The sequence below is a fragment of the Coregonus lavaretus genome (assembly GCF_964263955.1).
Source record: "Coregonus lavaretus genome assembly, chromosome: 39".
Lineage (NCBI taxonomy): Eukaryota > Metazoa > Chordata > Actinopteri > Salmoniformes > Salmonidae > Coregonus > Coregonus lavaretus.
In genome coordinates this window covers 23,298,063-23,310,890 of record NC_140026.1, presented here as the reverse complement: position 1 = coordinate 23,310,890, position 12,828 = coordinate 23,298,063, and the positions used below count along the sequence as shown (strand labels likewise).

The 12,828-nt window shown below is 45.3% G+C and overlaps 1 protein-coding gene across 3 annotated transcripts in view; it reads right to left on the bottom strand.

Moving 5' to 3' along the window:
* Positions 1–12,828, bottom strand: part of LOC311113053 (echinoderm microtubule-associated protein-like 3) — a 31,010-nt gene that overhangs the window by 1,109 nt on the left and 17,073 nt on the right. For all 3 annotated transcript variants that reach the window (XM_084156187.1, XM_084156186.1, XM_084156188.1), the window contains 21 exons: positions 12,581–12,695; positions 11,851–12,351; positions 9,735–9,851; positions 9,410–9,438; positions 6,821–6,850; positions 6,361–6,481; positions 5,842–5,991; positions 5,586–5,655; positions 5,380–5,490; positions 4,867–4,962; positions 3,652–3,786; positions 3,004–3,142; positions 2,510–2,661; positions 2,257–2,382; positions 1,583–1,714; positions 1,424–1,491; positions 1,080–1,168; positions 823–920; positions 500–587; positions 269–367; positions 28–158 (listed from right to left, as the gene is read on the bottom strand). In XM_084156187.1, coding sequence (XP_084012313.1) covers positions 28–158; positions 269–367; positions 500–587; positions 823–920; positions 1,080–1,168; positions 1,424–1,491; positions 1,583–1,714; positions 2,257–2,382; positions 2,510–2,661; positions 3,004–3,142; positions 3,652–3,786; positions 4,867–4,962; positions 5,380–5,490; positions 5,586–5,655; positions 5,842–5,991; positions 6,361–6,481; positions 6,821–6,850; positions 9,410–9,438; positions 9,735–9,851; positions 11,851–12,351; positions 12,581–12,695 — 2,597 coding nt within the window. The remainder of the gene's footprint in view (positions 1–27; positions 159–268; positions 368–499; positions 588–822; positions 921–1,079; positions 1,169–1,423; positions 1,492–1,582; positions 1,715–2,256; positions 2,383–2,509; positions 2,662–3,003; positions 3,143–3,651; positions 3,787–4,866; positions 4,963–5,379; positions 5,491–5,585; positions 5,656–5,841; positions 5,992–6,360; positions 6,482–6,820; positions 6,851–9,409; positions 9,439–9,734; positions 9,852–11,850; positions 12,352–12,580; positions 12,696–12,828) is intronic.

Here is a 12,828-nt window from a genome sequence, read left to right as displayed (position 1 = left end):
AAAATGTGGCGCTGAATTATTCCTGACCTTGGGTTTTGGGCAGGGGTACTGGAAGAGGTGGACTTTACAGAAGTCATCGGCCACCGCCACCATTCTCTCATTGTGGGAGCGACAGAGGGCGTTGATGTCTGTGCCGTCTGAACCCTCCAACCACACACCTGTGGGACGACACAAAATAACACACAACACATGCTAGCCACTCAGTCACAGGTAAAGGGTTGAGTGATATTGAGAGGCTTGTGATAGTTTGAATGCTGGTTCTTCTCACCCATGACATGGAAGCCCAATACGCAGGTGTAGGACGCCCATTCTCGGTCTTTGCTCTCGTAGCGATTCCTCAACAGTTTGCAGCCTCCAGCGATGTCCCCTGTTTGAGTAGAGTAAAATAGTCCTTAGAATAATTGAGTTAGGAAAATTAGACATATTGTCCTATACAAATATACACGTGTTCAACTGAGACATGCAAAAATAAAATGTAGACGTTTGCACAGTCGCTCACAGTAAAGGATTTCGTAATCGCCTGAGTTGGACATAATGTACTTCCCGTCTTTGGACCAATCAAGGTGAGTGATGAAGCTGGAGTGACCCTAAAAGTAACAGACATCACAAAATGACAACACCCAAACACCATGACGAATATATTTTTTTACTTAACACTTATTTTTCTTAAAACTGCATTGTTGGTTAAGGGCTTGTAAGTAAGCGTTTCACTGTAAGGTCTACACCTGTTGTATTTGGCGCATGTGGCAAATACAATTTGATTTGATTTTACATAAATAATCCACAACCATCCCCAACATCCCAGAATGCACTGCAACTTACATTGCACTTTCCGTAGCGGGAGTAGCGCCGTCCACTCTCTGTGACGTTATAGATGTAGATGAAGTTGTCATGGGAACCCACGGCCAAGAAGCTACCATCTGAAAGGGTAAATCAAAACAAGGGCATGTTCCAAATAGAGATAAATAGATATAAATACAAATAATAGAGATCAATCCTAGTGGTGAGTCAGTACGTATTACTGAAGCATGGTTGACATTCGGTCTATTGTGACACACTGAAGGAGCTTGACCTCTGACCTGGTGAGTATCTCATTACGGACAGCTGTTCATTCCCGTCGGTGTAGTCTGAGACTACATCTTTGGTCTGCAGGTCAAGGACCAGCCACCTGTTACAGGGAGATTGGAGGTGGGGGGTTGGGAAGACAGGTAGACAACCAGCGTGAAGGTCTGATCCTTCAGACAATGATTCTGCTTTATCGTCCTGGAGTTTGGGGTAAATATCTAGCATCAACATCGTAATAAACAGGAACGCATTGATACTGATTAATGCTGTAGATTAGTTGATAACGTATGAGATACTTCTATTGCCTGCTCTAGTCTACGCATTTGATGCTGTTGTATTTCAGAGTGGAGTGTCTCACCTGCCTGTGCTGAGCCCAACAGACACCACAGCCCCATTGGGACAGAAATCAGCACACAGCCCATACTCCTGAAAGAAATGAGGAATAGTATTTAAGAATATGTGTCACTTTGTGTGTGTAGGTGCGTGTGTCTGTGTGTTTGTATCTATGCCCGCTCACCTCTAGCGTGGTGCACCAGTCCAGTTTGTGCTCCTCTGTGTTCCACACGCACACCTGTCTGTCATGTCCACAGGTGAGGAAGACATCCTGGGAGGGGTGTGTGGCCAAACCCCACATCTCATCCACATGACCCTGCACAGGATAGAGCGATACACACACTATCACACACACTATCACACACTCAATACACACACTATCACACACTCAATACACACACTATCACACACTATCACACACTCAATACACACACTATCACACACTCAATACACACACTAAATACACACACTATCACACACTCAATACACACACTATCACACACTCAATACACACACTATCACACACTCAATACACACACTATCACACACTCAATCCACACACTATCACACACTCAATCCACACACTGGCTTTAGGTTTCTATTCTCTAAGCTTCAATGTTCACTCCTCGACACTGATTGGACTGGAGTAAGACATGTTTGATACCACCAGTAGTTTCCCCCCATGGATACAACAATCTAATGCTTTTAAATCCATGTGGGGGAGTGAGAAAGTGCGCTGTGCACTTTGGGGAGAAGTGGAGGGAATCGGAACGCAGAACATGTGCAGACCAGGTGTGTAACCGCAAACCACTCCACATATCACTCCACATATACTCCATCATGCTAATGTTTACATACCTGTACTATGGCCACAAAGCCATCAGAGAAAGTGCCCCTCAGGATGGCATTTCGGGTGGTACCAACCAATACCTCCTCCCCGTCTACATCTGCAATGCAACGGACCGCCCCAAACTGTTCTGGAATCTATAATATATACATAAACATAGATATTATTCTGAAATAATACATAAATACCCACAAAAAAGGTTTTAACACGCTCAGTTTGGTTATTAAGTGTGACAATGCACACACACAAACACGCTTCTTTCACCTCACACTCTCTCTCGGGTGCAAGGTCAGCGCTCCAGCGGATGATCTTACGGTCTTTGCCCCCGCCGCTGAGGAGAGCACCCCCCTGCAGCATACACAGAGTAAACACACTGCCGTCATGGGCCCGCGTCTGCCGCATGATCTGGAACGTCTCTGCAAAAGGAGGAAGAGAGAAGAAGATTACTTTACTGTCTATTGTCACAGGCCCTGCGATAGACTCGCGTCCAGAAACAGGAGATAGGCTCCTGCCCTATGAGCCGTTCCGGCTCGCACAAGCCAAGGCTACTTACTTACTGTTGTCACAGGCCTCACACATTTGGAGAGCAAGGGGAAAAAGAGTCACAGCTATGGAGGCAGAGTCTGGTAGCATAGTTGATTGAGGAGGTACTAAATCAAATGAAACTATATTTTTTCCTTATGTTTGTATTTTTATTACATTTATTTGATATGGAGAACCTGGTCCTAATTTGGACCCTGGTTGGAACAGACAGTTACCTTTGGCCCCTTTCCCCAGTGTCTTGACGTCGCCGGGTGATTTGCCCCATGTCAGGATGTTCCCCTCTGAGTCCCCAGTTAGCACGTCTCCCGTCAGGCTGAACACAAAGCACTGGATGAACTTGGGCTTCTTGTATTTCTAACAGAGAAGAAACATTACAAACTGTTACAAACAAGTTCGAATGACTATATTTATTGGGATCTTTGTATTTCTGACAGTAGATAAATATGATAAACATTTATGTAACAAATTCGTTTGAATTACTATATGTAGTGGAGGTGATTCAGTGATAAATAGCCTTGCCTGAGACCTGCAGACTTGTGCTAGCTCCCAGGTTAGTATAGGCTTTAGCTCAGTGGTCTAAAATAGTATTTATTGAGGCATCCAAATAACCCGGGTTTGATATACCCAGTTCGGTCACATATACAGGGTGCTGTTAACCTTTTAACCTATGTGGAAAAATAATATAATATAATATAATATGCCATTTAGCAGACGCTTTTATCCAAAGCGACTTACAGTCATGCGTGCATACATTTTTGTGTATGGGGTGGTCCCGGGGATCGAACCCACTACCTTGGCGTTACAAGCGCCGTGCTCTAAGGCTGTCAATGTACTTGTAAGGACTTATAAGGGATTTCACTCACCCCAAAGATGCCCTGTTTCTTGGTGAGTGAGCCAGCACTTAGGGTCCAAAAGTAGACGTGAGACTTTCCACAGGTGATGATGTTGGTGCTGTCGTTGGGGTTGAACTCTACTGTAAACACTGCCTCGTTGGTGCTCTGGATTAACACACACAAGGAGAAGATTTCAAGTCGTGAAATAATTTATTGAAATGCTAAATATCAATTGAAACTGTGAATGCCAATATCTCAGAGCTGGACTTCTATGATTTTGCCACCCTTGGAATTAAGTTGAGGACAATTAATGTTGTATAAGAGGGTATAATGCATAACACTTCTGCACCAGTCTCAATGTGCAGCAGCTGCACTATATGAAAAAAAGCAGTGGACTATTCCATTACAGTCCAGTGGGGGATGGGCATGTGTTACATACATTGAACCAACTCCTATATTTATGTGGGCTGCTAACCCCCCCCCCTTTTGACCACTCCCAATTTTAGCTGGAGATCCAAAACTGGACTCTTGAATCTATGGCACTCTCATGACAAATGATGCTTATGCAAATTCCATTTGGCCAATCATACAAGAAGTTCTGCATGTGTGCTACAAGAAACTCAGAATCAAGACAGGAAATTATCTCATAACACCCACCTAACATCCAAACCCACCAACACACACATATGCGCGCACACACACACACACAGTCACACACACACACACTGACAAATTCACTGTCTAAAATATTTACACAGTTGCCGAGGCAACGCGGCTGAACTTACTCTCAGGGAAGTTGAGAAATTTGGGACAAAAGCCTGTGACAGAACGAGGTGACGTGGACGCCATATTCTTTTAACAAATCTATGCAAACAGTCCTCTTTTTCAGGCATCTACAGATCAGATCACTCTAGTGAATGCTGGCTTTAACAAAGCCTTCGTACGCAAATTACTACTTGGCTCCCAGCAAAGACACACCAGAGGTCTATACATGTACATGGGGGGATTTTTTTGTTATAGCACAAGGAAGCAGTATCAAGATGTATACCGTAAATCATATTGATTATTAGTATTTTACTGCAATAAACCTACTGTGCAATATGAATAGGACTCTCTTTGTGTATGTGTGTGTGTTTGTGTGTGCGTTTGTGCATGCATGTGGGTGTGTGTGTGCCTGTGTCCGTGCCTGTGTGCTTGCATGAATGCCAAGTGTGCGTGCGTGTGTGTCTTGGTGCATTGCTTTACCTTAACCTCTGCGTGCTTGGTTCCTTTGGCGCAGTCCCACACAGACAGCATGTGTTCATTGGAGTCATCAATCACACAGAGGAAGGCTCCAGAGTCCTGCAAGCAGGGGAGAGGTGAGAACGAGGGGAGAAGGAACCAGTGAGAGGCTGTCAGATGGAGAGATGATGCAGAGTCACAAGGACAGGGAAACAGAGATCAATGGCTAATGTGAAACCATGTGAAGGATCGCGGGTTCGATTCCGCTGAGGCCACCCATACCAAAACAATGTACGCATGACGGTAAGTCGCTTTGGATAAAAGCATCTGCTAAATGGCATATATATATATATATATATATATATCAACGTAAACCTGTATTGGTTGTTTGTGAGTGTTGTATGGAGATTTGGTGTCAGGAGTTCTTCAAAAGCCTTAGTGAGTTGACAAAGGACAATGTACAAAAAACATAGACCATTCAACTCAGTCACATCTAGTTTGTGGGAGGGGTGTTTTGTAGTACGGATGATCACTTACCGCAAAGGAGAAGGCTACAGATCCTACACCTCGCTCAAACGTGCCCAGTCCTATCTGTTGTAGGGTGATCAGTGTGGCAGAATCCCATATGTGGACATAGGGCTGTAGGGGCTGAGAGACACAATAGACGTATAGGACTTGATGATAAATATGACCATTTACAGTACATATATTTAGTAAACATTTTCTTCCATGAATTGCCTCACCTTGCCATCCTTATCCACCCCAGCCGTCTGTCCCGAAGCCACCCGCACCTTGTCTGGATGGATGGTTAGACTGAAGGACAGACAAATTGTGATTTTTATACAGCATCATATTCTTTTAACTTGACTATCAATTCTCACATTTTGCTTACTCAACAACAATTGTAGTTGATTTTGCACAGTTTGTTGTATTTTATACACATGACAAATAAACTTGAATTATGATACGAGAGGTCATGGTTCAACGTGAGCCACTCACCAGCGGACACAGTCGGTGTGTTTGCTGTAGTGGCGCTGAGTGCGGTTGTTGATGTGGTACAGCACCACCACACATGCGATGAAGTATACTGCCTCCCCCGACGCCAGCAGATACAGATTGGCTCGGCAGTCGCGCCCCCGGTAACCGTAACTATGCGGCTCCAGTCAAGGTGACATCACTGAAACGTCTCATTGGTTCATCAGTCTAAATCATGAATTGAGCCTAAAGTAATTACATTTCACCCACAGCTACACCTATAATAATAGGTGATTTATGGATGACATAACTTCCATTGACCTGAGAAGCGGATGGCTTGGCTAAAAGACATTAAGGAATTTACATATGTTTCTCTATCTGACTGATGGGCAAAATGTACTTTATGGCTTTCATCCAACAAATTTAGCACTATAGAATATCAAATATTCTAATCAACTATGACTGGAATTTAAAAACATACAGTATGTTGCTAGATCAAAGCCCCATTGGTCGTGACTTATGAGAGGGACTTAGGAAGGATACACCCAATCGAGTTCCAGTTTCTCTATAGGTGGCTCCATCCTCAGGTCATCGTAGTTCTGGATGTTGGAGGGGACGTACATGGTGATTGGTCGACCGCGGATGAACATCTTGATTGATTGACCTGTCAGCCAATGACAGATGGAGAAAAATGTATGACAATACTGGACCATATTTGTACATCTCCAACTGCTACCATGGTTCAATATGAACTTTCGCAATCCTATCCTCAACTTCATGTGGATATTTGCTGCTCTTTCAACGGCCTGCCTAAACTACCAAAATCCTGGTGATGCTACAATATCTACACCACAAATCACATTTAGATCCTAATTCATTCAATAATGTTAAGTCAACAGTGCAGTGCCATTAGCCTGTATGAATCCCAAGCCCAAGTCTCAGCCCTACATGTAGTTGAATGACATAACAGTTAACACATAACATCCCCTATGATGTCTCGTACCTTGGGTTCCTCGTCTCGATCCTGGAGATCCTACGAGAGGAGAGGAAGAGAAAGAGACAGGAACAGAGAGAAAGGGAGAGACATAGAGAGAGGGAGAGACAGGGAGAGAGGGAGAGACAGAGAGAGAGGGAGAGAGGGAGAGACAGGGAGAGAGGGAGAGAGAGGGAGAGAGGGAGAGACAGAGAGACAGGGACAGGGAGAGAGGGAGAGACAGAGAGAGAGGGAGAGACAGAGAGAGCGGTAGAGACAGGGACAGGGAGAGAGGGAGAGACAGAGAGAGAGGGAGAGACAGGGACAGAGAGAGAGGGAGAGACAGGGACAGGGAGAGAGGGAGAGACAGAGAGAGGGGGAGAGGGAGAGACAGAGAGAGGGGGAGAGACAGGGACAGGGAAAGAGGGAGAGAGGGAGAGACAGAGAGAGAGGGAGAGACAGGGACAGGGAGAGAGAGAGAGAGGGAGAGGGAGAGGGAGAGGGAGAGGGAGAGGGAGAGGGAGAGGGAGAGAGGGAGAGACAGGGACAGAGTGAGAGACAGGGACATAGGGAGAGACAGAGGGAGAGGGAGAGACAGAGACAGAGAGAGAGGGAGAGAGAGAGAAGGAGAGAAAGACAGGGAGAGAGGGAGAGAGAGAGAGAGAGAGGGAGAGACAGAGACAGAGGGAGAGACAGAGGGAGAGGGAGAGGGAGAGACAGGGACAGAGAGAGAGTGAGAGACAGGGACAGAGAGAGAGTGAGAGACAGAGAGAGAGGGAGAGACAGAGAGAGAGAGAGACAGAGACAGAGGGAGAGACAGAGACAGAGGGAGAGACAGAGACAGAGGGAGAGTGAGAGACAGGGACAGAGAGAGAGTGAGAGACAGAGAGAGAGGGAGAGACAGAGGGAGAGGGAGAGAGACAGGGACAGAGTGAGAGACAGGGACAGAGTGAGAGACAGGGAGAGAGAGAGAGAGAGTGAGTGAGTGAGTGAGTGAGTGAGTGAGTGAGTGAGTGAGTGAGTGAGTGAGTGAGTGAGTGAGTGAGTGAGTGAGTGAGTGAGTGAGTGAGTGAGTGAGAGAGAGAGAGAGAGAGAGAGAGAGACAAATAAACACATGGATTCTAGGAGCACTAAATCACAACTGATTCCAGCAGAGCAGGTTCTGCTCTGACATTACGGATCCACTGGGACCAGTTTCAGAGCCGCTCTAATGTGATCTATGAGCAAACCAGTGGGATGATTTTCCAACATCAGGCTTTGTTTTATTTAGAATTTAGGGGTATATCCACACTATTGCCATTCACATTTCCAAGTATAGACATTCAGTTAGGATATAGTGAGTAAGATATAGTGAGTTCAATTTAAAAGACCTGGTTACACTTTTACAACCCTCTCGTGATGACCTAACTCGTGCTGAATTCAGGCAGACCTGTCCCGGGCCAACTCAGAGAGACAGTGAAAAACTGAATACATCTAGTCCTGGCCAGCTCACAGAAAGAGAAAGAGAGAAATTAACAAATAAAAAAAAGTATTCTTGGTCTCCGTCCTTCTCGGGTATAACAGCCATCCATCATCCCGTCAGGAGTCTCGGAGCGGTGCGGCAGCACGGTTAACCACAATGGATGGCTTTCCAGAAAGAGTCCAATGGGATCGTCCCAACCCAGAACGGAGGGGTGGAGCACTAAACAGACTCTCTGTGTTTAACATCAGGAACGGCTGCCGCTCTGCCTCATAAATAAGTGACAGTGTAAAAAAGTATCTCTGTGATCACAGTATGATGAGGGATATTTCTGACCAGGCTGATTTTAGTGTGTGGAGGAGGGATGGACTATGATGGACTCTGAATTACCTTTGGGCCTTGAGACAACTAGAGGATGGATGCAATGTCCAGTGGCCAGTCAGTTTTATGACTGTCATTATTGTATTAGTAGTAGTAATATTGTTGTTGTAGTAGTAGTAGTAGTATGCTCTTACTATTACAGACGTAAGCCCTTTTGGAGGCTCACTCCATGCACCCTTTGTCTAGTAGAAACCCCTTGTCTTGTGGCTCACTGATCAAATTTACAGACTATTATGCTAATCAGATGGGCGCATCAAACAGATTTTCCGCAAATTGAATCCCCATTAGGTCCAACTGGTAAAAACACAGAGACAATCAAAGACAATCAAATAGGGAATGTCCTCTTAACTCTCTTTGGTTTAGGAATTAATCCCATTATAAAGCTAAACCACACTCCAAGCAAACGCTCAAAAAAGCAGGAAAGTGAACCTCAAGCATGGGTATTGCTCTATCTGAATACTATCTTTGACATTTAGTATGCAGTTTAGTGTCCCAAACGAAAGAATAGGAATGAGAAGTTAACACACCAAATATGAGATAGTTATAGACTGAAAGGCTATGTTCTTGCATTTACAGGCCCCCTAAATGGAGGCTATGGACACATTTAATAATAGGTAAAGTAATACACAGGTTAGCTGGAGCTGTACGTATGGGCTATTCATCCAGTCCAGATCTGGCCTGCAGTCTGTCTGTCAGTCATTTAAGCCAATATAGAGACTAAGGTTGGATAATACATTATAGGGAGTCTGGAGAGAGTAGTGTTGTTTGATATGCATTACCTGCACTGGCGATGAGATCTTTGGTCCGGCTGCGAGAAAAGAAACAACCATAACTGTTAGACAGACACATTATATTCAAGAGACTCTTTCAGACACTTGAACCAACCATTATATTATACAGTCTTTGGACCCAGCTCACGCAATTGGGGGATCCTAAGACTTTTCAAAGGAAAGGAATTTTATTAAACTAGAATAAAGGGCACCTGTTTTCCAATGAGTGACTACTTGGTGAAATATGTAACGTTTTTGCGGCCGTAGGAAAATGTGATGTTACGATGAGTTTGAAAGATGATCTTGCTGATGGATCGGATCGGCCTTCTCTCACCTCTCCAGACTGGGGGATCGGGTGAGGAGGTTGGCCGAAGATGCTGCCTTTTTGTCCAGCCGCTTCTTGGTCTTCTCCTGGGGGTCCTTTGCTAGTTTCTCACTGTTCCTGCGAACTCTGGACAATGAGGATAGGGAGTCTGCATAAGAGGATTTATGTGCTGGGTTTGAGACACAGACACAACCACACTTGGAAACACAAACACATACTTGCGCACAGAGACATGCACACACACAAACACAGACACACAAGCACGCACACTTACACACTCAGATGAACTATGAATGTGTGTGTGTTTGTCACGCCCTGGCCGTGAGAGTCCTGTTGTCTTTAGTTGGTTTGGTCAGGGCGTGAGTTTCTATGTTATATATTCTATGTTTACGTTCTAGTTAGTCTATTTCTATGTTTCAGTTCTAGGTTGTGTGTCTATGGTTGGCCGGGTGTGATTCCCAATCAGAGACAGCTGTCGCTCGTTGTCTCTGATTGGGGATCATACTTAAGTAGCCTGGTTGCCTACCTTAGTTGTGGGATCGTGTTCTGTGTATAGCCTGAGGATGTCACGTTATGTTGTTTATTGAGTTTAATAAACATGTTCGCACACCACACTGCACCTTGGTCTGACCCATCTCTCAACGATCGTGACAGTGTTTCAACGTGTATTCTATGACGGGCCAGAGTTTCCCTGTAAGCCACACGACCATTTTCCTGGTAAGGAAATGATGTGCTCAATAATCAGAGGGAAATTGCCCTCGTCATGTGACCAGGGATGTTTGAGGTATGTAACAGGAAGTAGAACTAGGAAGTGAAACCCAGCTGACTCCCTTCCCCTGAAGCCTGTGGCTCCTACTGATTATACACATACAAATACTGTCTACATAATGTATCTAAGTATGTAATGTAACTGAATAGCCTAGTTCATATTACTGTTTGGTTCTGGATATGACTTCACATTCATAGTACCACTCGTTCTCATGGTGTGGCATGATAGAGCTAACTAGATCTAACTGAAACATATGCTATCAATCAGCAATAGGCCTCTTCCAAGTCATAACTAGCATTCAAAACAACACACACACACACAGAACACAAACACAATCAGAGGAATACTGTAGCAATTCTTTTGTGATTATGGAGCAGCAAAAGAATCTACCAATTTGACTTAGATGAAAAGCCCCATTTAAATATCCACATGCAGGAAATCATGCTGAATCAATTCATGCTTGAATGAGGAGAAATCTGTTAAAGGGTGAGGCTCAGATTTGATCATCAGGTTAGTGTGCATTCATGAACACAACCCCAGTGTTACTGTTACACAGTGTTAACTACTCAACTTGTGTTTAACTGCAAACCCCAGTTGTTCTGAACGTAACCCTTAACATTGATTCAATGTCTTATCTGTAGGGCATGGAGTTTAACTATGGTCCAGAGTTTTTCCTGTTCAGATTACATTGACGGGAAAAACTTTGGGCCCTACTCATCTGACATGCATAACTAGGCTACCACTTCTCAGTCTTTGGGCTAAGACCAAATTTAGTTATAGACATAACTAGGCTGTGTTTTATTCATTTTTATGGCTATGCGGTGAAACGGCTGCTGCTTGGCCAATGCGGCCATTTTGAAACGTTGCATTCTAGAGCCCCACATCAAAGAGGTGTTGACATGGCAAAACGCTCATTGTGGCCCCCAGCTTATCCCAGCATTCACCAATATTGTATACACAGGGTTGAGCCGCACGACCCTTAACACATTTTCCACTGTGCCTGATTCTGTGTGTGTTGCCTCTCTTGGACGTGTCACTCAGCATACGATGAGTCTGTCATTATGAGACACAAGGGCCTTATGTTCCCAATCACCCTCATTTAGCCCCTGGTTCAAAGACATGGAAAATAACACAGCAGCCGGATCCAGCGGGAGAGACGACGTAATGTATGCTCCCCAGTCAACTGTCTACCACAAACTGATTCTTAGATTAGAGTTTTGACACTGGGGGTTTGTAGTAACACAAGCATAGAGAATAGGAGACAGGGATCAAAAAGAGGTGATTTATCCCCAAAAGCCATGCAATCAGGCAGGAATGAATGGAGAAGAGGAGAAGGAGGAGGACGCGATAACGCACAAGGGTTTATTCTGGCCCTCCAGGATAGTGGAGAGAGGTCCACCCCGGGAGCTGGGGGACAGGTCCTTAGGGGGGGCTGGGGACCCCGAGATTGGGGTCTGGCGGGCTGAACTCAGGCTCTCCGTGGAGCCATTGGGGTCCTGGAGGTCCACTCTCTGGAGGCTCCGGATGGTGGTGGGGTGGATGGGCTCCTCTACAGAAGACGCCCAGCTCAGGTCCTTTTCCACTTCCTCGTCCTCCTCTTCTAGCACCTGGACGCGGTGGAGCTTGGCCAGGGACCCCTCGGTCAGAGAGATCCCCTTGGGGAGGGCATCTTCCAGGGAGAGGCTCTGGACGTCACTGGTGAGAGCCAGGGGGACCCTGTCTAGCCCCTGGTCCTGCCTCAGCGGGGTGAGCTCTGTCTGGGTATCCCGATCATATGTAGGGGGCTTACACATGGGGGCTAGGGATCCATTGTCCCCATAGTGACCATTCTCACCTTCAATGTTGTTTCCCACTTGGCTAGAGACACACACAGTGTACAGTTGAGATCAACAAGGATAAAACATCATACAATATCAGACTGAATCTAATAAGACTTTACTATACAAGTTGAATGCTATAAATCCAATATCTTGACTGAACAAACAATTCCCTATTTGCACACATTGCTAATCTAAGAGCCATGTCTTCATATAGGTCTCTCCTACCCACTCTTTGCCCACCCAGTCCCTCTGTGCTGGTACAGTACCTGGTGGCAGGGTGGCGGGTGCCATCCAGGGCTGAGCTGGACGATAGTTTACGGGAGCTGGAGAAACCATCAGAGCAGAAGACCTGGTTCAGGACACGGGCCGCTGCAGGGTTCACTGAGGTCATATACAATAAGACACAATCACACACATTTAGGATGAACACATAGATGCAACAAACAGCACAAAACAATGGTCATGGGGTGGGATAATAATATATTATATTCTATTGGCTTCTGTTACTGTAGAC